Source organism: Phalangium opilio, unplaced genomic scaffold (assembly GCF_054372755.1).
Source record: "Phalangium opilio isolate 3A_F unplaced genomic scaffold, DU_Popi_V2 ptg000017l_1, whole genome shotgun sequence".
Lineage (NCBI taxonomy): Eukaryota > Metazoa > Arthropoda > Arachnida > Opiliones > Phalangiidae > Phalangium > Phalangium opilio.
Genome location: NW_028324151.1, coordinates 2,458,796 through 2,481,665, shown reverse-complemented (window position 1 = coordinate 2,481,665; position 22,870 = coordinate 2,458,796). Strand labels below are relative to the sequence as shown.

At 35.4% G+C, this 22,870-nt stretch overlaps 3 protein-coding genes across 5 annotated transcripts; all 3 read right to left on the bottom strand.

The window, feature by feature from the left end:
• Positions 1–1,578: 1,578 nt before the first annotated feature.
• On the bottom strand, positions 1,579–7,109 carry LOC149702429 (N-acetylneuraminate (7)9-O-acetyltransferase). 2 transcript variants are annotated; one of them, XM_089866219.1, is made up of 19 exons: positions 6,950–7,109; positions 6,647–6,743; positions 6,358–6,556; positions 5,965–6,290; positions 5,785–5,890; positions 5,591–5,715; positions 5,396–5,517; positions 5,216–5,297; positions 5,020–5,128; positions 4,847–4,936; positions 4,643–4,762; positions 4,427–4,492; positions 4,124–4,280; positions 3,950–4,029; positions 3,768–3,872; positions 3,554–3,694; positions 3,315–3,392; positions 2,181–2,273; positions 1,579–2,083 (listed from the first exon to the last, which is right to left on the bottom strand). In XM_089866219.1, exons 1-19 carry the CDS (start codon positions 7,083–7,085, stop codon positions 1,832–1,834), a joined length of 2,484 nt encoding a protein of 827 aa, XP_089722345.1. In that variant the 5' UTR covers positions 7,086–7,109; the 3' UTR covers positions 1,579–1,831. The 2 variants fall into 2 exon arrangements, with proteins under 2 accessions (XP_089722345.1, XP_089722346.1); XM_089866220.1 differs by lacking the exon at positions 4,427–4,492.
• Positions 7,110–7,204: 95 nt separating this feature from the next.
• Positions 7,205–20,694, bottom strand: LOC149702428 (neprilysin-2-like). Of its 2 annotated transcripts, none has more exons than XM_089866221.1 (18): positions 20,443–20,694; positions 11,077–11,231; positions 10,809–11,006; positions 10,664–10,744; positions 10,376–10,587; positions 10,250–10,314; positions 10,056–10,188; positions 9,904–9,990; positions 9,686–9,834; positions 9,355–9,583; positions 9,198–9,296; positions 9,057–9,134; positions 8,829–8,997; positions 8,690–8,741; positions 8,405–8,615; positions 8,272–8,337; positions 8,048–8,217; positions 7,205–7,977 (listed from the first exon to the last, which is right to left on the bottom strand). In XM_089866221.1, the coding sequence occupies exons 1-18, from the start codon at positions 20,559–20,561 to the stop codon at positions 7,869–7,871; spliced, it is 2,382 nt and encodes a 793-aa protein (XP_089722347.1). In that variant the 5' UTR covers positions 20,562–20,694; the 3' UTR covers positions 7,205–7,868. The 2 variants fall into 2 exon arrangements, with proteins under 2 accessions (XP_089722347.1, XP_089722348.1); XM_089866222.1 differs by lacking the exon at positions 20,443–20,694 and adding an exon at positions 15,812–15,892.
• A 264-nt stretch (positions 20,695–20,958) lies between these two features.
• Positions 20,959–22,573, bottom strand: LOC149702427 (mitochondrial outer membrane protein SLC25A46-like). Its single transcript, XM_089866240.1, has one exon. The coding sequence runs from the start codon at positions 22,444–22,446 to the stop codon at positions 21,220–21,222; it is 1,227 nt and encodes a 408-aa protein (XP_089722366.1). The 5' UTR covers positions 22,447–22,573; the 3' UTR covers positions 20,959–21,219.
• Between the last annotated feature and the right edge of the window lie 297 nt (positions 22,574–22,870).

The window sequence follows — 22,870 nt, the reverse complement described above, 5'->3', positions numbered from 1 at the left end:
TTACAACATAGACTTATGCCCAGGCATACTTATTTCATCGTATAAATTACTAACAAGGACATGCCCAAAAGCGTTTGCAAAGACAATTTTCATCCGTGAATAGCCCCTCGACCTTTAAAGTATGTGATTATTACCAAAGATATATCCCGGATATACGTTCCATAAGTATGACACTACCTTTACCTCTTAATACTACTGAGAGACTTACAGCTCGAGCTAGTTAAGGGCCGGATTAAAGGCGGGCGAGGGGGCACTAGCCCCCGGACGCAAAGATTGTTCGGGGCGCATTGAGTTCCCCATCCATCCATACATACTAAAAACTTGGGGATCGAGTAAAAAGGGGCCGAGTAATTGAGAAAAATGTTCTTAAACACACACCTCTCCATAGGAATAGCATTACACCCAAATAACTCTGGTTCTACTAGAGATAGGGAGATGCCCATTGAGTATGTTATAGTCAGGGCAGAGGGGGTACTGGCCCCCTGGCGCAATGCTTGTTGGGAGTGCATTGAGTTAAACTATTCCCTCTTAGCAACATTTGCTGTTCCTTTTTGCTCGGTCCCTGGGTGAAAAATTGCTTAAAGGGAGGGTGAAGTGGAAATTCAAGTGATTTTTTATCGATTCTTCCTTTAATTATAAGACCAGTCTGCATAGTCAAACATTCCGGAAATACCTCCGAATGATTTTAAAACTCAAATTAGGTACATATTTTAGGGATAGTTGGAAATAAGCCCCTCCCACCGATCGGGTAACGCCCTGCCTTGTCTCGCGCCACGATTTTCAGGTCGCGGGCAATTTTTATCAAATGATCAAATCTCGCGATAAATTTCATTCGACACGGAGCGTACCACGAGAGAGTTTTGTTAATAAAAAGGCAGGGTGTTACATGATTGGCCGGAGGGGCTTATTTCAAATTAGTCTTAAAATCTGAACCTAATTGTAAGTTTAAAATCATTCGGAGGTATTTCCAGAATATCTGACTGTGCGGACTGGTCTTATAATTAGAAGAAGAATCGATAATAAATCACTTGATTTTCCACTTCACCCTCCCTTTAATCTGGCCCTGAGCTAGTTCTAAGGAGAACGACGGAAGCGAGAATTAGCCTTATTCCTTATCAGCGCCACCTACCCATAGCGGCGACTTTGAGAACTACTGTAAGCGGCAAGCCAATCAGATGTCGCTAAAATCTGGTGACGTCACTGACTGGCACTCTCGGGTCTTACCAAAAATGACGTCACCAGATTTTAGCGACATCTGATTGGCTTGCCGCTTACAGTAGTTCTCAAAGTCACCGCTATGAGTAGATGGCGCTGATCAGGAATAAGGCTAATTGAAGTCCTACACCCCGTGGTTAATTAATTTTGCAGGACTTCTTCCATCTAAGTCCTATTTGGTCTGCATTAATAAGCCTTTGACAGCGCCTCACCACTGACCACTCACCAGGCGTCCCTCGCTCTATGACCTACCTCACTCACTTCATGACAAGCTCCAGTTTCTAAGTTACCAGTGACAAACTTTTAGAATGAACATATATTATAAACTTATGATATAGGCTTATGAAATAATGAGAAACGCAATTCTGGAATACTTTAATTTTATTTTTTAAGTAGAATAGTTTTGATTCTTGACAAGATTTATTAATTATTTATTTATTTATTTACTTCTTAAATAAACAAAATAAAATAAAGTGAAAATAAACAAAAATAATATTTTTAAATTACAAATTGATTGATTGTTTGTTTTTCTCTTAATCATTCCTAATCTAATGGTCAGTCCTATTTACATTAAAAAAAAAAAGAAAGAATGACGTCATTATGGGATGAATGGCGACTAAAACATGCCATCGTGAATTCCGATAGGAACTAATATTAAGAAGAAAATGACTATATTGGCCACTAGATATCGCCAATCAGATGGAATAGCGTATTTAACGAGATTTTTGGTAATTAAATGAATTTCGTGAACGGCGCAAACAAATATGAAGGACGTGCACAAAATGTTTAAAACTGGGTATGATGGAATCATTACTAAGATTCCGTGAGTGTCGGCTGTTAGCCAAATGTGATACTGCGCCACAAATAACTGTAGGTACGAAAAAATAACAGGGCACTCTCGGTTTGTTTGTTTGTTTGTTTGTTTTTAGATAGGGGGTACTTTTTTAAGGCGGGTGGGTACTTACCTCTAAAGAAATCTTTCCAAACCAACTGAAAAAAGTGCTGTATCTTGTTCTTAATAAACCCGTTATGTTTCTCAAAACTATGTATGATAAAATCTATAACAGAACAAATGTAGAAATACATCAGAGGCGCCAATGTACTCTAATTTCGCCAAAACTTTCACGCGTAAAAAAGCACGAAACGGCCCCTAAAAAACCCGCTATCGCGTCTTTAAATGACACCCGATCGGGCCCCAAAAATACCGACGATCGGGTCTTTAAATGCCCTCGATCGGGCCCCTTAAAACCCACGAACGGGCCCCTTAAAAAACACACGATCGGGCCGTAAAAAACACACGATCGGGCCGTAAAAAACACACGATCGGGCCGTAAAAAACACACGATCGGGCCGTAAAAAACACACGATCGGGCCGTAAAAAACACACGAACGGGCCGTAAAAAACACACGAACGGGCCCCTAAAAAACCCACGAACGGGCCCCTTAAAAAACACACGATCGGGCCGTAAAAAACACACGATCGGGCCGTAAAAAACACACGAACGGGCCGTAAAAAACACACGAACGGGCCGTAAAAAACACACGAACGGGCCCCTAAAAAACCCACGAACGGGCCCCTTAAAAAACACACGATCGGGCCCCTAAAAAATGTGCGATCGGGCCCCTAAAAAATGTGCGATCGGGCCCCTAAAAAATGTACGATCGGGCCCCTAAAAAATGTACAATCGAGCCCCTAAAAAATCCACGAACGGGCCCCTAAAAATCCACGATCGGACCCCAAAAAACCGGCGACCGCGTCTTTAAAAGACCCAAGATCGGGCCCCTAAAAATCCACGATCGAGCCCCTAAAAAATCCACGATCGGGCCCCTAAAATACCCACGAACAGGCCCCTTTAAAACCCACGATCGGGCCCCTAAAAAACCCACGAACAGGCCCCTTTAAAACCCACGATCGGACCCCTAAAAAACCCACAAACAGGCCCCTAAAAAAACCCAGCGATCGGGCCCCTAAAAATCCACGATCAAGCCCCTTAAAAACCCACGATCGGGCCCCTAAAAAACCCACAATCGGGCCCCTAAAAAACCCACACGATCGAGCCCGGAAGCACATATCATAAATAGTCAAAACATTAACTTACTGGTAAAAAGGAAATGTAAGGATGGACTTCGGTACATTCTGGTTTATTTCTACACAGAAAGGCAAAGGTTGTGTAAACCTAAATAGTAAATACAAACAAAATAAATTAATAAATAAGTAAATAAATGAAATCACCATTTTAAAAATACAAAATAATTAATAATAAATAAATAAATGAAAATAAATCACCATTTTAAAAATACCAAAATAATTAATAATAAATAAATATTAATTACTAACCGCAATTCCTACAAAGGAAGCCAAGGTAATTAGAAGAGAGAGACCCTTTGAAAACAAATTACTATGATTGTGATCATCGATAATACGATACTGTTTCATCAAATAATACGCAAAGGCAAATAGCATCCCTGATCCTATGCTCTGAAAAAAAAAAAAATAATAATAATAATAATTAATTTAAATGACATTCAATAATCAATACTTAAATACTCACGTAGCGATCAATTTTCCATCTAAACCACCATTCTTTAATTGAATCATCGGTAGTAACAAAAAGAGCTTTCCAAGGTCTCGTAACAAAGATTTTCTCAAACAAAACCTACAAGAATTAAAAAAAAAAATTTAAATCTCCAACTTAAACTAATTAAATCATCAATATTAATTAATTAAACTTACTTCCGACAAATACAATATCGTGATCAAACTAAACAAAACCACTAATTTGATCACAACGTACAAATATTGCAAAGGATTAGCTGTGTAAAATAATTAATTAAATGTCTTAAATAAAAAAAAAAAATTTTCAGAGAAAAAAAAAGTGACTCTAAGAGAAAAAAAAGTGACTCTAACCTTCGGAAGATGAGTTAGTAACTTGAGGCACAGTGACCATGGTAGTATATAGCACCAAAAACCAGAAGGAGACCAAAGGCACGAAATAATAAAACTGGTAAGGTCGATTCATACACAAACACATGATAACCACGAGTAAATTTAAACGAAAGAGGACCTGAAAACATTAACAACCATTCCGTTTTCTTATTTTTTTTTTTAACAATAAGACAAATAGGAAGTAAAAAACAGAACCAATCTTAACTAAGTCTGTCCTAATTGCAAATTAATTTAATTTAATTTAATTTAATTTAATTAACTTACTTCTAGAACTCTCCTAAGACTGCAACGTTCGGAAGTCCAATAATAAGGAAAGTGTCGTAACCCACTCTGCAATTTAAGGAGAGGGAGTGAAAAACATTTACCCTCAAAAAAAAACAACCCAAATTAACTAAAAGGGCTTAATTAACTTAATTTCGTTCTTAATTAAGATTGGTTTAGCGTCATTTACCCCAAATAAGGTTTTTAATAAGTCTTTACCTGCCAAAGACGGTAAATTCCATAATCTCCTCGATACCAAAAGAAGGTAAAATGTCCGTAACCACTCAGAAATAAATAGGAAGCCACTAAGACTCTCATTAACATGTAAATTGGAAGCACCTGCAATATAATTAAGGTAATTAAATTAATTTAATTATTTATTTAAGGCGGTTGTTCGTTTGTTCAGGTCAAGGCGTAACTGACCTCACTGGCACCAGTCATATGGTAAATAAGTACTACAAGTTGCATCCAACCTTTCCATTCGTCAGTTTGGTCACGGTGAAGTACTTGCGTCTAAATATATTATTATATCATTACCAGACTCGGAAGTAATTAGTAATTAGCGAAACAAGTGAGGAGGGGGGGGGGATATTTACGTGTCTACTTTCTTCCGTAAAAAATAGGCCAAGTGCAAAAACATAAGCAAAAGGCAGAAAGAAATTTAAATGCGTGTAATATTTGTTCTCCTTCATGAAGAAATTCGTTCTAAAAAAAAAAGATTTTTAATAATAAAATTAATTTAAAAGTTTAAAACCCTTAAATTATTTGTTGACCCTGGGTCAAGTAATTTACCTGTCACATAAAAACATGTAGGCCATAATACCACCGAGTTTGGCAAGTGAAATACATAACTCTTGCCATGATTTATAAGATGCTTAAAACGAAATTTTAATTAATTAATTAATTAACTTAAATTAAATATGTTTTTAATTAAAAATAAAAAAAAAATAAAAAAAACTCGCCATTACTTACATTCATTTTGTATTTGGACGCCTACATCAGTTGGTGAAGTGTTTAACTGTTGGTACCGGTAACTTCTAGTAAATCTACGTTTCCATTTACGGTGTACTATAATAGCCACAGCTAAGATCATGCTAAATTGATTAATTAAAATTTTATTAATTAAATTAAATTGGGGAGTTAATTCTTTGGTTTTCTTCTTCTTACAAAACTCCTAAAATTGAGAAACTAATGATTTGAAGAGTTGTGACGGGTTCGGGACTACTACAACAACTTCCATCATTAAAATTCATGTGATCATTGCAATACATGTTCAAAAGAATTTGCGTAGCCTTTAAATAATATTAATTAAATATTGTTTTTAATTTAAACTGCAGGAACTAATTTAAAATTTAAATTACATAATTAAGAGCAACATCTCCAACATGCAACCCATCAACTTGATCACTATTGTACCCCTGAGATACGAGTCTTGAAGATTTCCATAAAACAGCGCTGCTATATTTTCTATTTGTTTTAGAAAGATTAATAATTAAATAAAGAGAATATAGGTCAGAGTTGATTGATCGCTTGTTCCGTACAAAATATCCATGGCTGCTTTATTATACATATCAATTTGTTCATTTGTGATCATCTTTCGAGATGGTTGTAGCTTTTCAGGAACAACAGGATCTTGTAGCACCCATAAAACTTTGGTTGAATTTCTCATTCTATCAATATACGGCACCAGTCTTGTCATATTATTTTTAAAACCTTCCAGAGCATCTAAACTAGCGTTGCTAGTTTTAATGGCCCATGTTGCGCTTCCAGTTATGACTACATTTGGCCTCTTTTTATCAGGAAGCGCTAGCCATTCATCATAGACTTTATACATTGAATGGTTAATCATTGGTCTCCATAAGAATTCCTGAGCAGAGTCCCCGTTAATTATAACTTTGTAAATATTATCAATTTAGGAAAATAGGGATTCTAACCACTTTGAGATTTAATTCGTCTTCCGTGAAGCTAAGATCATGATGAGCTTTACGATCATCTTCTTTGGGAGTTGTACTACCGGTACTAACTTGTTGTACAAATGAAAAGTACATTTGCCTAGTTCGGGAATCACCTAGAAATGTTATGTGATTCTGGCCTCCCCAATAAGCGATGTATCTCATACACATACGGGATTGACTATAATATTAATTATCTTTATTCTTAATGTCCCGAGTAACGTATCATTTCATATTTTTATTGTTAATAAGATTAGCTTAGCTTATTTACCCGTTACTGTACGAATGCATCATGCAACCATAGGGTTGCCAAACTCGATAGCCCTGGAATCGTCCATCGCTAAGGAGCCACTTACACGAATCAATGCCTGCATTAATAATTAATCATTGTCTTTAAATAAAATAATTTACATATAAATAATTTGAATTTCTATTCTAAATACGCCCATGATGCATTGCTAAGTAGTAAACATGGACTTCCTGATCTTGCGAAAGACAGACCAAGGCTTACCGAAATTACCCGCATAAACTCCTTCCCTCTTTTCTCCATAAAAAATAAATTAATGATTCTTACCGTAAGTAACGTGAATAATTCCATGGTACACTATTAATCCAAACACAATAATTAAAGCCAATATTTTCGCATTTTTAGCGTTAATTTTATTCGAAAATTCAACCGAACTACCGACAAACTTGCTCTCTTCCGCCATTTTGATTACTAGCTTTTAAAAATCAGCAGAGGGCGCGGGAGCATGGCGGGAGAGAATCGGCACAATGATTGGTTGATTCAATTTCCCGCCAAGTTTATGTATCGAAAAAAACGAAGAAATAACAAATTCAATAGAATAATGGCAACACCCTGGTAATGGCAGCTTCATGCTTCCCAAAGAGATAACATGGTGTGCCAATACTCTATATTTTTAATATTTTTACCTATAAAACTACATTTTAATTACATTAAAAGGTTCAAAAACTAAAACAAGTTCATTACGCGTATTTTTACGCGTCAACATTTGTCCATTTTTAATATTTATCTCTTATTTATGTAAAATAGATGTTTATAAAAATCTACGTCATTATGAATGATTCAAACTAAGATGTTTTTTTTCAAGGTATAAATAGTCAATGTACACGATTTGACTAGATTACATATTTATATTAATTATAAAATGCTAAAGAAAATTTCTTTTTATAAAGCTTACGTATCACACATCGCTGGCGTTAATCAAATATGTCTTAAGACATATTTGCTTCTATCTCGCGAAATATTTGGAATCCTGACTATGATTTTGCTTACTTTCGAAAATTAGTATATTACTAAAATAAAACCTACTTGAATTTTACCTATTTGGTCATTTAACCAACATTAATTTAATGTAGTTAATAAATTAAATACCCCCAATTGTTTTAAACTATGAACGTAACAATATGGTTATGGTATTCGATTAATTTTAGTTGATACGAATGATGAGAAGCTAAGCCTTGTCCATTTGTTAGACTCCCCAAACGTGGCATTTTTTCGCTGTTGGATTCATATTGGAACCAAGCTTACAATTAAAGTCGTTTATAAATTGCGGACTGTTTCTTAATGGACTGTTTACTCTGAGAAAATGAATTAAAAAGTGGTCAGTTTTCATTAAAACAATCTAGGTAAAGAAAGTAGATCACCAACCTGTATTTTGAAGGCGGATGCTCATTAGTTTTAATTAAATTAAGATAGTAACTCTCCGCGTCTTTTTCACACCACACCGAGGCGTAATTAACCCAAAATAATTGATTAGGAGTTAAATCAACACCGGGTAGTCTCTGTTGTATTTCCATTGACTTAACCTTTCTATAAGCCTGATGGAAAATGAATTAGATTTAAATGACGACTCAAAAACATGCTGAACTTACCTCATACGCTTCTTGAACACCGATATCATCAGCGATATTCTCTCCTAAAGTTTTGGTCCCGTTTAACTGAAAACAAGGCGTACGGTTTAACTAAATCTACTTAATTACTTTAGGTTAAGTTTTTATTAATTACTTGAGCTGAAATATTTTTGGCCGGTACAGAATACGTCATATCGTCGAAGAGTTTGACCAGACAAGTTTTGGCTTGGTTGAATTTCTCCTTTGTTTCTTGTTCCCACCAATCAACCCAGTTACCAAAACCATCCAATTGGGAACCCATATTGTCGAAAGCGTGGGAAATTTCGTGACCAAGAACGAATCCGATTCGTCCATAATTGGCGTATCTATATTGAAAACAGTGCAGATTTTAAGAAGACAGATAAAGGAGACACTGAGTAAACCATAGTATAGTACTTACGCGGGCCCATCCTCGTTGAAAAACCACATATGGGCAACACCCAATGGTATAACTAAACGTAAAAAATTCATATCGGTTAGACCAGAAATACCGAGAGATTTCACGGTCAAAATGCAACAACACAATAGGTACAACTTACAAATACTGTTACTCTGGGCGGTATAATAGGCATTCGATTCTAAGATTGAAGACGGCAAATACTTCCACTCCTGTTTATTGACGGGTTCCCGTAATCCTGTCATTTGAAGATTGTACAAAAATATGTTCCCGTTTTTCATGTTGTCGTAATAACTGTCAGTGACGTTAATCTAAAAGATATCAAAGTCATAATTCAACTCTCAAAATTAGTGTATTCGTATAAACATACCGATTTGAAGAACCAATTGCAGTAAGTGTCGTTAAGAACATTTTCGGGATACACGGCCATGACTGTTATCTCTCGCAGCTAAAATGAAGGACGTTAACAATTCGAACACCAGCAGAGAGTTAGTGTTGGACGTAAACGAACCTTTTCAATGGCTCGTTCTTGAGTGATATTATCCATCCAACTAGTTTCGTTAATGATGACACTCAATTCGTCTTTAATACGGTCAACTAGTTGAACAATCTGCATTCGAGAAACGTGGTTATAACGCGAGACTTGGTGCAAAGTAAAAAGTACTTACACCTTCTTTCTTCTGCGGTGGAAAGTACTTGCGAATGTAAATAGAAGCCATGGAGAAGTCGAAAACGGCGGACGCTTGAGCCAAACATTCCTCCCATTGAACAGGGTAATCAAGTTTACCAGTAACGTAATTTTCGAAATCGTAAGATGTACGTTTAAAAGCTAAATTCAAATATGGAGCGGCTTCCCATACTTGACGGTAAAACATGTAATTGGCTAGAGTACGATTCCTGAAGAAATATTTTGAGGTTAAATAACTTCTACGAAGACCTTTTAACTAAAAACAGCTCGGATACTCATTTGTTTAAACAATGAATTTAAAATAGACTGACCCTTCCTCCGTCTTCGTCAAATCCCTTATGATTTTGGTCATTTTTTGAATGAATTTGGGAACGGTCACCAAAACGGTCTCCTGTTTGGTTAGATTGTAGTTGTATGGGAAATAAACATTCAATAATCTCAACCAGGAATTATTATCATTCTAAAATTAAACGTCAACAGAATTAAACTTAGTATATCTCGATATGGACTTAATTTTAATTTAGTTTACCAACGGAGCCAACTTGTCCAACTGTTCGATCGTCATCAGGTTGTAGGTATTATTGTTTTCAGACACGTACTCTTTGGAATACATAAGCTGAATTGACAAAACGGGAAAGGTTACGTTATATTATTGGACAAGGTCCGGTTTAATTAATTTACCTTGGAGATCCGTCTCTCCAAATCAACCGCGTCACTGGCGTCTCTCGCGATGGTTTCCGTGGTAACTCCAAAATCAGTGGCGTTGATCATCTGACCAATTAGAACGGCGTACGTTTGAATAGTTTTCTTGTATCTGAAACGAACAATTTTTTCGTCTCTCGGTTATGAAAGATATCAATTGGGAATCAACTTACAGTTCGACAGCGTCGTCATTTTCAAACCAGTCTTTATCGGGAAGTCCAAGCAACGTCTGATGAACCTGCGTAAACGTTCAATATTTACATCAATAGCTTTGACCCGATATGATCATATTGACCTACCATAATTCTCAGGAATGACGTATTCTTGTAATCATTTGTCAAGGCAATGGAGAAAAGGATACCGTTGTCGAAACCCATTCCTAACATCTCACCTAAGGTCTCCATGTAGTCGAATTCGGTTGCGTTCCATAGATCTCCAAGAACCATCGGCCATCCACCCATCTTTTCCAAATCCGTTATAAATTCCACAACGCCTTCAAATTCCCGGTCACCTTTGGGTAACCACGCTCAAGATTAACACTTTAGATAACCCAAGAAATCCATGGACACCACCGTGGGAAGACTTACCCCAATCCATACAACTTTTGTAGAACTTTCTAGCTTGCACAAAATGTGGCGGGGCATCCGGTATATCAGCGTCCAGTAATTCTGCAAAGATCTCTTCGTGTTTTGAATCAAATAAAAAACCCTGATAGGACTTCAAACGCTCTACCTTTTAACTTCTCATTCAGAGTGGTGGTTAGAACCGAAAACCTATCCGTCACCTCATCCACTAATGATGATCTATTCATCCATTGCTGGCAAGAGAATTCGTAAAAATCGTCGCACGGGTCTAAATTCTTATTGATAGAGGTTAAGAGGTCAGCGGCTATTGAGACGCATTCTTCGTTGTAGCATATTCCGTCTTCATCTTATAAATTTGTTAAATAGAAATTATTAATTAGCGCTTAATTATCTTGAAGGAAGCTTTAGATACTAACGACTGTTTCTCCATTGGTTCCTCCAGACACCAACTGTAATGCTCAATGCAATAATAACTATAATGGCGCACAATGAAAATATAAACAGAGATCTTTCAATTCTGGTTCGATGGTGCCATACTGATCGAGACAGTTTCATAGTATCAATTTCCGTTCTGAAAAGAACATAATATAACCATACAGTTTACGCATGGTCTTTGTAATTTCTAAAATCATAAGTTCGTAAGATGAACCGGTAACACGGTAATTTCTATCGATCACGTTGATATCATTTATGTTCCCACTCATCGCAATGCTGTGTCTATTTTTAAACATCTAGAAACTATGATTATATGCAAATTAAGGATTAAATGGATGGAAAGAAATTACTCTAATTCCAAGGGAAAATATAAAAATATCGCAATTGGGAATTAATTTCCGACAACGGAAGTGTTTCCATTTTAATCAAGTATTCCGAAATCATTCTTTTTTTCCAGGCGAGCGAAAGTTGGGACGTTCCGGTTAAACGCTTTTGAGAGCTCAATAATTTTATTAAAGCTCAGTAAAACCCGTTATTAATGAGCTATTCATAAAATCAAGAAATCACGATAAAAATTCTCCGACGGTAATAAAAACTTAAAAAAAGAAAGCGAAAGTTAATTCGGTAACAACTAAGGGGGAAGAAGGAATCATCAGAGCGAGCACAAACGACGGACCCATGTATCCTACAAAGTACTCTCTTCCTTCTTGCAGGAAGTACCTCCACGCGCCGAGGAACGGTGTCAAAATCACCGATTTTTGACGTACTCATCGAACCGATTCAAAATAATTGACTTTACTCCATTAAGTTTTGTGTGTCCAAGTTTTCTTTCTCAAAAAGAAGTTGATAAGACGTTACTATGTTTCTTCTAAGACGTACAATACTATTTTAATGGTACTAGGATAATTCTAAAGCGTAATTACTACGATTAAAGTACTTAATTTAAATATAAATATGGTTCCTGATTATTTAAAGTATACTAGTCTATACGGAGACTAGGACGCCGTTGTGCTGTAGAAAGATAAGCAATTTCAAAGTGGATTACTACAGAATAAAGATGATTATGAAAAATTTTCAAAATTACCAAAGCTTTTCTTGGCGTAGTATCAAATGCAAATAGAAAAAAATGGAAGTGAAAACAGTAGATTTCTTAAAAATCAAATTTAGTTTTCTTTCCCCCAATTTGACATTTTATATTGAAATAGTGGAAAAGTTCAAAAATGTTTATCTCCACTTGCTTGTCACCTAAAAAATTTTCGCGCCATCAGTGGTACTAAAAGGTCACGTGACATTTACTGCCGCTATTGTGTCCGATAACTCTAAAACCTTTTCAATATTTTCTTGAAGATTTCGACTCGAGTCTTTATTAAAGTATTGGCATGAATTCATAGTGCTTGAATGAATTTAGTTTATGGGAACTTACGAATTGTAGATTGTCATTTAGCACGTGTTGTTAAAATACTTGCACGAGTCTCGTTTAGGCGGGAAACGAAAATAGGTCTCGCTATTCATCAATTCATCGTGTTTTACCAGTTTTTACTTTAAAACAAAAGAACACGAAAGTAACCCGAAACGAATGATCGCGATTCAAAAGAAAAATATAGGTTGGTATACAAAACGGCGACAAACACAACGCGGTTCCAAAATTTTATAAACGCGTCGTCACGGTAATAAAAGTACGAAGTATAGTACCACCACGCCAATGTAAAGAAGTTCAATTAGGATAGACTTCCGGTTCAAATATATTTGAACCCCGTTAAAAACAATAAAGTAGATGCCATTAAAAATATGATTTGGCTGTTTTTTTTTACTATGACCTTAAAAGGTATCACATACAAAGTAACTAAATTACGTTTAATTTAAATCAATAATATCCTTCTCGAATTGGACCATTAAATATTCTAAATCTACAGTTAAGAGTAGAAACAATGCAATATTATTGTTAAGTACATGCGAAAGCAGACGTGATTTGTTTTAGAAATAAGATGCCTAAATCTTTTGAGGTTAGTTTTCTAATGACACTCTAATTTCGTACTTATATTTTTGTAAACAACTTCGTCTTGTATGAAGTATTGCATACATCGCTAGCGGATTTCCTTTCAATTTTGATAAACGGGCCCTCGACCACTGTTTTAGTGACTTTCATATATAACACTAATTTATAATTAATAATTATCACTTTGAAACTAATCAGAGTTCCGCTAATATTATCTAAAAAATACTAAAATGATTAGATGAAATGTACGAACCTTTATCGCGAAAAGTTCTTGGTATAACCAAAATAATAACAATAATAATTTAAGTTTAAATATGAAAAATACAAAATAGAAATTAAGACGAGGACCGTAACACGGAGTGAAACAATTTACGAGATAAACTAGAATACAAAGTGAAAAGAAAATTTACGAAGAGACAAATTGAAATGAAGAATTGTAAGACTTATCTAACTCGAAAATGTAGATGAGTGCTTATCCTTTGACTTACAACCGTCTATCAAGTGCCTATGACACGTCTCGCGTGTTCTTAAGAGTATAACAAAACGGGATATCTAACATATCCTCAGTAAGTTTGGTAATCATCAGGATTAACATTTCTCACTGACACTTTAAAATGAAAGATAAGTTAGCACTGTAGTAATTATAACAGTCTAAAAAAATGGCGCCTAAAATACAGAAAGATTAGTGTTAAGAAGTGTCAAGGATTCACATGGTACGGGTTTAGTCGTGGGCGTAAAAGTAACATCAGTAATATTTTAAGAAATAAAATTTAGAGGTTGACAGTTAATTTTACGACAAATACGGTCAATGACAAAGAAAGAATACACGATAATAAGGATAAAACAAAACTTCATAGATTCGAAAACAATACGTGATGATGGTCGTACGTACTCGTTCATTTTCCTTCCCATACCGTAAAATTATGCAAGGCTATGTGAAATCATTTGATCATAATTTTGTAACTAATTTTCTACAAGGAAAGTGAGAATAATATGGCCAGTGCTTTAGTGTGACCGTTTCATGAACATTTTGTTTGTTTGAACGGATAACGATGCGTGGAAAGGTTAGTGGTTGGAAAAGATTATTTAAAATTTAGTATTAGTATTAGTATAAGTCTGCCATAAATTATAAGTGTGTTTGTTTTCGGGGACAATCAATGATTGGTAGCCCATATTTCCTCCGCAACTAAATGTTGTAGACGCCCATGCAAGTTCTGGGTGACACTTTCTATACAGTTTGTCCCTAAGAACTCATAAACCCTTTCATTTATGGCAGACTTATCATAAACACCCTGTAGGTTTAAATTACCTAAATATAATATACGGTTTTTCATCGAAACCTCTTAGGAATCTGAATGCTAATTGCCCGAAACGAATTTTAATCTAATCGTTGGTTTAATCGAAGGCTATTCTTTTGTATACAGTATAAATTACAGAAAATGATTCATCTTTTGCAAAATATCCTAGCATAGATGATGATGATGGTGATGTTCATCATTATAATTTGTCAATTGTAATTTATTTACCTTGAGGTTTTTTCCCCGTATTTGTTTTCGTTTACCTATTTTATTTTTCTACAAGAAAATTTAACTTATTTAAGGAAAGTATACTCGTTAGGGTAGACGTCTCTTAATTTGTAATGACAGACACGTGTCCTATTTATAATTTAACTTAAAATATTAACAATAGTCTGGCATATTCGAAGTGAAATGCCTAAAAAATTAAGAGAACCTCAAACTTCATTCATTACAAGACCTACAACTTATTTATTTTTATTTTATTTTCCCTCAGTAAATTGCATAGCGTTTCCGGGATCCTGATCAAGTGCTTGCTCAACGTTAAGTTCTTTTGAGTTGAAATAAAATTATCAAGAATTCATATGAGTTAACTTTGAGTAACCATTTGCGTCACGGGTCCTATCAGACTATCAGTGAACAAAAAGCCAGGTGGGTTATTTGTATTCTGACATTTGCATTTTTTAAAGGTTATATTAAAAAAGGCTCAATTTAAGTATATAATCAGTTATTCAATGGATATAGCCTCCATAAATCAATGTATAAAATATTTAAATTAAGTCTCATCAAAACTGATAATTATGTACATAATAACAAATGAACAAACCAATCACTGAATATATATATTCATATATGTATATGTAGAAGTATACCAGAAGTGTCCTTGAACGTAATGACAATTGCATTGATTTGAAACGAGGTGCTAATCACTCTCAGATTCCCTGTACACTCATATTTTACTGAGTTGCTAGCACCTCGATAAGAAAAAATCCCATTTCAGACCCCAAAAACATAATATAAATTTTAAAAGCTTTCATAAATTTAACTTTCGTGACTTTAAATTGGACATTTTGTGACATGAACAGTCTAACAACACATCTACCTGAAATGGCCTCGTGAATGTTTGTAGTAAATAATTTTCAAGGCAGTATACAATGTACAAGTCACAATACTGCAGATTTTGTGACATAAACACGCACATCTACCTGATTTCATCTCGCGCATGTAGCGGTTTTCAAGGCAATACATATACTGTATAAACCAACAAGTCACAAAACTTCAGTATTTTTAGCGTGGGGATAATCTAGTTTATTTTAAAAACTTAAAAAGGAACCGCAATTAAACTCCTAACTAGTTTAATCCTTCGAGATGATGATGGATTATTCTTTTATATAAAAAACAAAAAGAAATAAAAAATAAACTTACTGCAATTTTTGTTCATTCGTTTCCGCTTTCCATTCGGCGGGCACCAAAATTAATTCCAATTTAACCTTCTCAAATTCTTTAGCTAATTTATCCGAATCGGGCACTTCTAAAACACCATCACCCCCGTTTTGGCAACCGTTTTCCGTAACTTCCGGTACTTCCGGAAGTTCGGAAGTCATTTCGGGAAGTACCGTTTGACCCGGGTTACCATTACCACCCTCAAAGACCTCGCGAACGTCCGAGGTTGCGCTCATTGAATCCATAATTCAATATTTTTCACAGAGAATTGCGAAAAACCGACATATTTGAAACGACTAATGTATTTGTATTCTACAAAAATTAAATAGCGAACAAAATATCTTAAAATAATGTTCGGGGAACGAATTTCGCCCACACGTCTCTTGGTCGACGACTTTCCTATTACTGAATCTATATCGGAAACTTTTTTCGGAAATTCTGTTTATATCTTTTTGGAACCTTCGCTTATTTTTTGGCGGTCGAAATCGTGAAATAAATCAGAAGAGAGAGAGAGAAAGAAAAAAAATCTTTATAAAGTTTCGAGTAATATTTTTTCCTGTTTGAGACGAGAGCGATACGATGTTCGAAAGTTTTCCTGTCGGTTTCTTACTTAATACTGGAGGAGTGTACAGGCTATAATATTGTTTTTAAACATTTTTTTGGGCTTGGAACTAAAGGGGTGCACTCGACCGTTACGTCACCCCGCACACCACGAGGCGCGCACACACACGTAACGGTTTACTTAAGTCGACAACGACTAGCTTCTCTTCTTCTATGATATAACTACAAACTCTACTGGCCTCCATCCCAAACTGCCCTGGCTTATATTATGCAAGGTTTGTAGATAAGAAAGGAGGCTAGCGCTCTGTATCGAATCCGGTCTAGGCCTAAGTGAAGATTGAAAGTTGAAACGTTAAATCGCTCTTCATTTTTGAACTAAAATAGTCGTCCAGAAGTGGAGCTGGTCACATTACGAAGTAGGAACATATCATATACACTTATTCCTATACTTGTTTATTTTCTGAATTTTTGGGTGTTGGTTAGAAATGGCGTCAACCTGCTCTCGCGGCATCTTTTAAGTAAGGACCCCTCCCTGGTTGGCTGTAGGATGGATGAAAACGAAAGTATTACGCCCGGAATTAGCGGCGCGTATCCGCTACGATAGAGATCTTAACGAGGACTTTAGCCGTCGCTATTCTATTCTAAATTTTGAAGAGAACAAGCATCAAGTGTTTTTAATTCGTCTCCTTTTGTGTTGGAAGATTAATTGATGTTAATATTATAATGAGGACATAATGGATATTGTAACGCTCCAAGATGAGAAATGAAAATTAAGAAATGGGTGTAAACGCATGCGCGGAAACGTTCTGTTATTCTTAGAATCTGCTAATTAATAAATTAAGGTTATCTTTTCTTTTTAGGTGGCCAAAGATAGCACCAAAGTCAAAGTGTAAGATTACTAAAGTTGGATTTGAAATTGGAACAGTTTAATTATGATCATATTTTGCTATCAGACTTTGAGATCATATTTCTCTTCTTATCAAATTTTTCGCGGAATTTGAATCACGTGAACGGATATCAATTATTAATGATGTAAAATCCTCGATCACAAATTATTAAAAGTTGGTTAGAACGATCAAAATTTCTTGTTGAAATATGAATATCATCATGTTTTGAAACCATACGTTCAAAACTATCAGTGAATGAATTTAAAAACGACCTGAATATTGCAACATTTACCTGTTATCACGGGAATTTAAGTTATCCTGACCATTGACGTACGACTTAGCTACACTAGTCCATTCGCGCGACTTTAATAACGGCATCCCGGTGGAAGCGGAGCCGTTTTTCGATTTCATGATATTTCTATCATTACTTCTACGTGTTTATTTTTCGATTAATCTTTCAAAGCATATCTCCTGGAACACACTCACTAACACTTTGACTGTTTTTCCAAACTTTCAAAATGGCGTGAAAGAAAAAGGTATATAGCGTAGTACACTGTACAGTGTACGTTTTCCGTACGTTGAATCACAGGTGTTTTAAACTGTTAAGGTTATATATACTACAACTACAGTCTTCTGTAGGTACAGTTTGTTTGGGAGAAATATGGGAGAACCACGCAGAGAGAATTAAAAGCAATATATTTATTTATAATTTAGTTGAATATGTCATTGAAACATAAGTTTAAATCATGCCAAACTAGCTGGAGGTTTGAGAAGGAATTTGTCAGGGACTTCAGTTGTGTGAAACTATTTCCTATGAAACCCCGAATATCACCTGAGTTGCAATTTATAATTGCACCGATATGCACCAAAATTTTAGCTCCTTGATCCGCTCCAAAATTGCCATTCAAAATAATTGACTACAAACCTTTCTTCCTGGCTTCAAGGGCTAACTCTCAACCTTAAACCCAACTGTATACTTTATAACTAGTTAGGGTATATACAGTTTAGGTTAACTATCACAGGGCGCTCTTAAAATTACCAAAACTATAAACTACTCACAAGTAATAAGTGGAGCCACTCATACCAATATAAACAAGACGAACAGAAAAATAAGTTGAGAAATTCTCCCTTCTAGCACATTTTATAAGTAACTCCTTCAAGACGCGAAGACCCCAAACCTTTTAATAACTTTAAGATGGTGATGCCTTAAAAAAATGCTTACACTAAGCCAAGTCATACCGAAACTAATTCGGAAAATTTATATCTACCTTATTGGAATTCGAACGACTACCTATATAGTTTTCTATTGAACAGGTATACTTACGTTATGGGGTAAATTTACTTTGGAACACTTTTTCGTAACCGACTTTATCAAGCACACACACACACACCACTCGCTTCAGACTTTCCGCTAATTATGACGTTTTAAGTTCCGTTATTATTAGGTATTAGCATTAGAAAATGGACAACTCATTGGTGTTCGGTTTAAGTTGAGAAGGTAACACTAGACTTACAGGTACATACGAGGGGATGAAGGAACTAATACGTATTATGCAGAGTAATGTCGAGGTCAAATAAAGCGCTAAAATTGTATTGGCACTTTTTTTGGGTTTGAATTAAAACCGCCCCGTAACGTTTTGTCAGAGTGTGTTTTGTGAAGGATTTACGTATAAATAAACCTTCTATCTATTATTTCCGATTCTATTGTTATAATGTGTTAACCGACACTTTTTTTAGCCGGCCTGGGAGGATGGTACTGTCATATTATCCAGAGTAAATAGATTTTGAAGTGCAGCTTTCAGTGCCTCATTGCAACAGTGGGACAACGTTATCTATGGGAGAAACGTAGTATTATCTATGGGAGAAACGTAGTATTATCTATGGAAGAAACGTAGTATTATCTATGGAAGAAACGTAGTATTATCTATGGGAGAAACTGAGTATTATCAGACGATTACGTATGAGAAAAACTTCCGACGATCTACATGAATAACAGGAGATTAGCCATTTCCAAAATAAAAACTACATACTTTGTTTATTTACTCTTGGTAATATATGGTTAGCGAACCAGTACTGTTGACGCCTTTGGGCCGAAGGCTAATTGTTACGACATTGGCACACAGCCGAATTATAATTAATTGATATCTATCTTCCCTCTACAATGTATAAGTAATTTGGATTGAGGATAGAATACAAAAGTGTATTGTAGCGACTTTTTGGTGAACATCATCGAAAATAGCACAAGTAGGAAAAATAACTTGGACAAATATATATTTTTTCCGATGAAACAGGATGGGTGGAATTACGCTTAATTCGCAGATTTAAGATTCGGTTCCTTGTTTAGTTATTAAGTAAGTGTGACTTCCAGGTCATAAACCATAGCCCATAAATTATATCAACATTAACTTTACAATTAAAAGTTGTCATAAACTTTACTATCAATATTCTAGTGAATTTTCAGAACTAATACCAAAGCTAATATGCAGTATTATATTATTGTATTAGATGTCATGAATTTCCTGTTTTTCTTCGAAATTCCACAAAAGAAAACTTTAAATACTTTTAAAAAATATATAAAAATTCTATGACTTTCGAATCTGCTCTAACCAAAGACGAAATACTCTTTATTTATTTTTTTATAAATAGCGTAATGAATAATTCCAAGAAGAGTGTAGAAAAAAACTTAAAACTTCTTAAATTACACTTGAAACATCTGTTGAGGATTTAAAAGTTAAAAAACTTGTCTTTTTATGGGGCAGATAAATTTAACACTAACAATAGATTCGGTTTAAACCCTTCGTTTGTTTGTCATATTTAGGGTCTTAAAAATAATAAAAGTATTTAAAGTTAAGCTTCTAAATTAACTATGGTCACGACTGAGTGACATTAATTAGCACAGTAAAAATAAACGAGTTGCTTCCAAAATTCCCTGACCCTACAGCTCGGGTGTTTCATTGATTACACCGAGATAAAATCAATACACCCGTAGACTAGTAGTGTCACCCCATGGTAACTCGCGATACACCTTAATACAGTCAAGGGCGTGGAGCAGAGGTTACTCTGTATTATTTTCTGTTGTATTGTATTAAATACTCGTTGTTAAAGTATAAATTTACTTTGCCCATGACATAAGATAATTTTTATAACAAAGGAACGTCGTCTTACCTCGTTTTGCATTTCAATTTCGTCATATTTGTAGGCGTCTTGACTTGAATGACCGTCTTCCGCCATATTTTTCTTCTAAATTTAACCCCATTTTTCGATACTTTTTCTTTTCTTGGCATCAGTCGGTGGTGGTTGAAATGAGGACATCCGCGATTACCCTATCTTCAAAACGCCGCTATTTTTTTAAAGGTCTTTCTCTAGCCTCTGGATTTAATAATAATAATAAAAAAAAAATTATTTTATCTCCCGCCAAAAACCAGTAAGACTGACCAACTTTTCAAGGCCATAACTCTGATTTATTAAAATATATATGCAGGGAAATAACCCAAAGATGTAATAGACCAAATTATCCCCTACCTAGTCATGCCTAAATATTTTTAATTAAAGGTCATAGGTGTTGAGAAAACATCAAATAACGTATAATCACCAGCCAACATTGACCAATACAATTACCTCTCAGGTTTCAGGACAGATGAAGACAAAGTTTTACCTTTTACAAATGAAAGACAAATAGGATTTCATAAATATTTTCTTTAATATCTAAACAAACAAACAAACATTTGTTTTAATTTATTTATTTTTGGCAAAAACAAAAAAGTTATATTAATTTTGTGGAATTTGGGTTTCAAATTAAAAGTTGCTTCGCTTAATTATGGCTTGCATCTATATTTGGAAGCTTGTTAACATTTCACAAAAATTTAAGGACTAGTTAGCTACGTGGGTTTGGATACGACACAGAAATATTTGATCTCACTTCTAAATGTATTTTAACATTAACTAATTAGGATTAGGGATAGTTTTAACAGCGGGGCCATTGGCTAATTGTCTAACATTGTCCAGGATCATTTTGGTGCCTTTAAGTATCAATCCTTGTAAACAGTATTGTAAAACAAGAGCACCAAATCCCCGGTACAATCCTGAAGCCCCTTCCTCCATGACTATGGTTTGAAAACACTCTAGAGGGCCATCGTAACGACTCAAAATGGGTGTCACAGCCATCCCTGTATCAAGATCATCGATAATAGATCTTGTGCCTTGTAAATATAAACGATGCAAGACAGTTTCCAAGGGGAATAAAACCACATCAGCTACCAAACTGCCCACAAACGAAGAGATAACTTCTATCAACAGACGGTCAGTTTGACTTATAGTGTCTTTCATTTTGTCCGTGATGCCTCTTTTCCTTGATAATCTCAATCTCAAGTACCATGCGGCGATAGAATGAACAATGGCTGAAATAGTGTAGCTCATAACACCATGGACGACAGTTGGGGCTAAAAGTATCCAGATTGGTTGTAGGCGACTGGTTCTTGGTTTCCCCCATTGAACAATACGGAATAAGCCCTCCTTCAAACATTCAGCTATTCCTGGTTTCTCACTAGCAATATCACTTTGAACCGTTTCTACCAGACTGGCGCATAGGAAAGGCGTGATCAGAGTGAATGTGATGCATTTCAAAGCCAAGTGTTGGGCTAAGTGCTTGAAACTGCTATACATATGAACATCTTTGGGATAAGATGTCAAATCTGAGACTGCAGTTTCTGTTGCTAATGCAATGCCATGAACGATAAAAACGCTAGTGGCTCCTTTCCATAAAGTTCCGAAACCTTGTCGACCAATAATGTTGCCAGTCACTCGGATTAAGGAAAATGGTGTAATATGGTACCTAGTGGCATTCTTGTTCACTTGGCACTGTCTCCTCAAAACGATGCATGGATGTGATAGTAGGTTTTCCAATAATAAGGTAGATAATCCAACTCCAATACTGGCAAATCGCTGAAGGTGTTCAATATTTACCGGCGTAGCTTGTTGCGGATGTTGAGTTCCACTTGCGAGACTACTAGTAGGTAAGGTTACTGATGAAGCCCTCCGAAGGCCATTAGAGTCATCGTTAAGCCTTGGTTGACGCCTATTTGGGCTCGAAGTTGGCGTAACATTAGCGCTTCTATAAGCCGGTATATTTTCGTATCCGTAATCACCGAAATTATAGGCATTTTCCGACATTTTTTAAAAGAATCTGCTAATTAATTTACATAATAAACTGTAAAATAATCATAACGAGCTTGGGTTCACGGTCATCTACCAATTTTTCCCTGAAGCCACTTGTAGCAGAAAGCATTGCTGAAATCAATCGCGCGGCGGCAGCACGTGGACTGGAAAAAAGCTTCTATTTTTCCCGCGAAATATTTGATATGGAAATAAACTATTCGTATACAGTAATGTCACCCCGTGTTCATTCCCATAAGTTCCCAACACAGTCAAAGGTAGCAAGCTGCTATTGCTCTATTAAAATAGTTATTATTCCTACAAATTCGTTTTTCTTTCAACCTAATGATGAAATTTATTAGCCTATTGTCCATGGGCACTTGATATAAATTAACCAAAGAGTTTAATAGACTATAAGCTAGGATCTGCTATTATTATTTTC

Coding starts and splice junctions, on each gene's coding strand:
- LOC149702429 (XM_089866219.1), bottom strand. CDS start 7,085: ATGGCGGAAGAGAGCAAGTTTGTCGGTAGTTCGGTTGAATTTTCGAAT. Junction 5,891..5,964: donor AAAGCAGCCATGGATATTTT/GTACGGAACAAG, acceptor TAAAACAAATAG/AAAATATAGCAGCGCTGTTT. Junction 3,393..3,553: donor CTTCCTTTGTAGGAATTGCG/GTTAGTAATTAA, acceptor TTTACTATTTAG/GTTTACACAACCTTTGCCTT.
- LOC149702428 (XM_089866221.1), bottom strand. CDS start 20,561: ATGCCAAGAAAAGAAAAAGTATCGAAAAATGGGGTTAAATTTAGAAGA. Junction 9,297..9,354: donor CACCGCAGAAGAAAGAAGGT/GTAAGTACTTTT, acceptor TCTCGAATGCAG/ATTGTTCAACTAGTTGACCG. Junction 7,978..8,047: donor CATCCGCCTTCAAAATACAG/GTTGGTGATCTA, acceptor TCATTTTCTCAG/AGTAAACAGTCCATTAAGAA.
- LOC149702427 (XM_089866240.1), bottom strand. CDS start 22,446: ATGTCGGAAAATGCCTATAATTTCGGTGATTACGGATACGAAAATATA.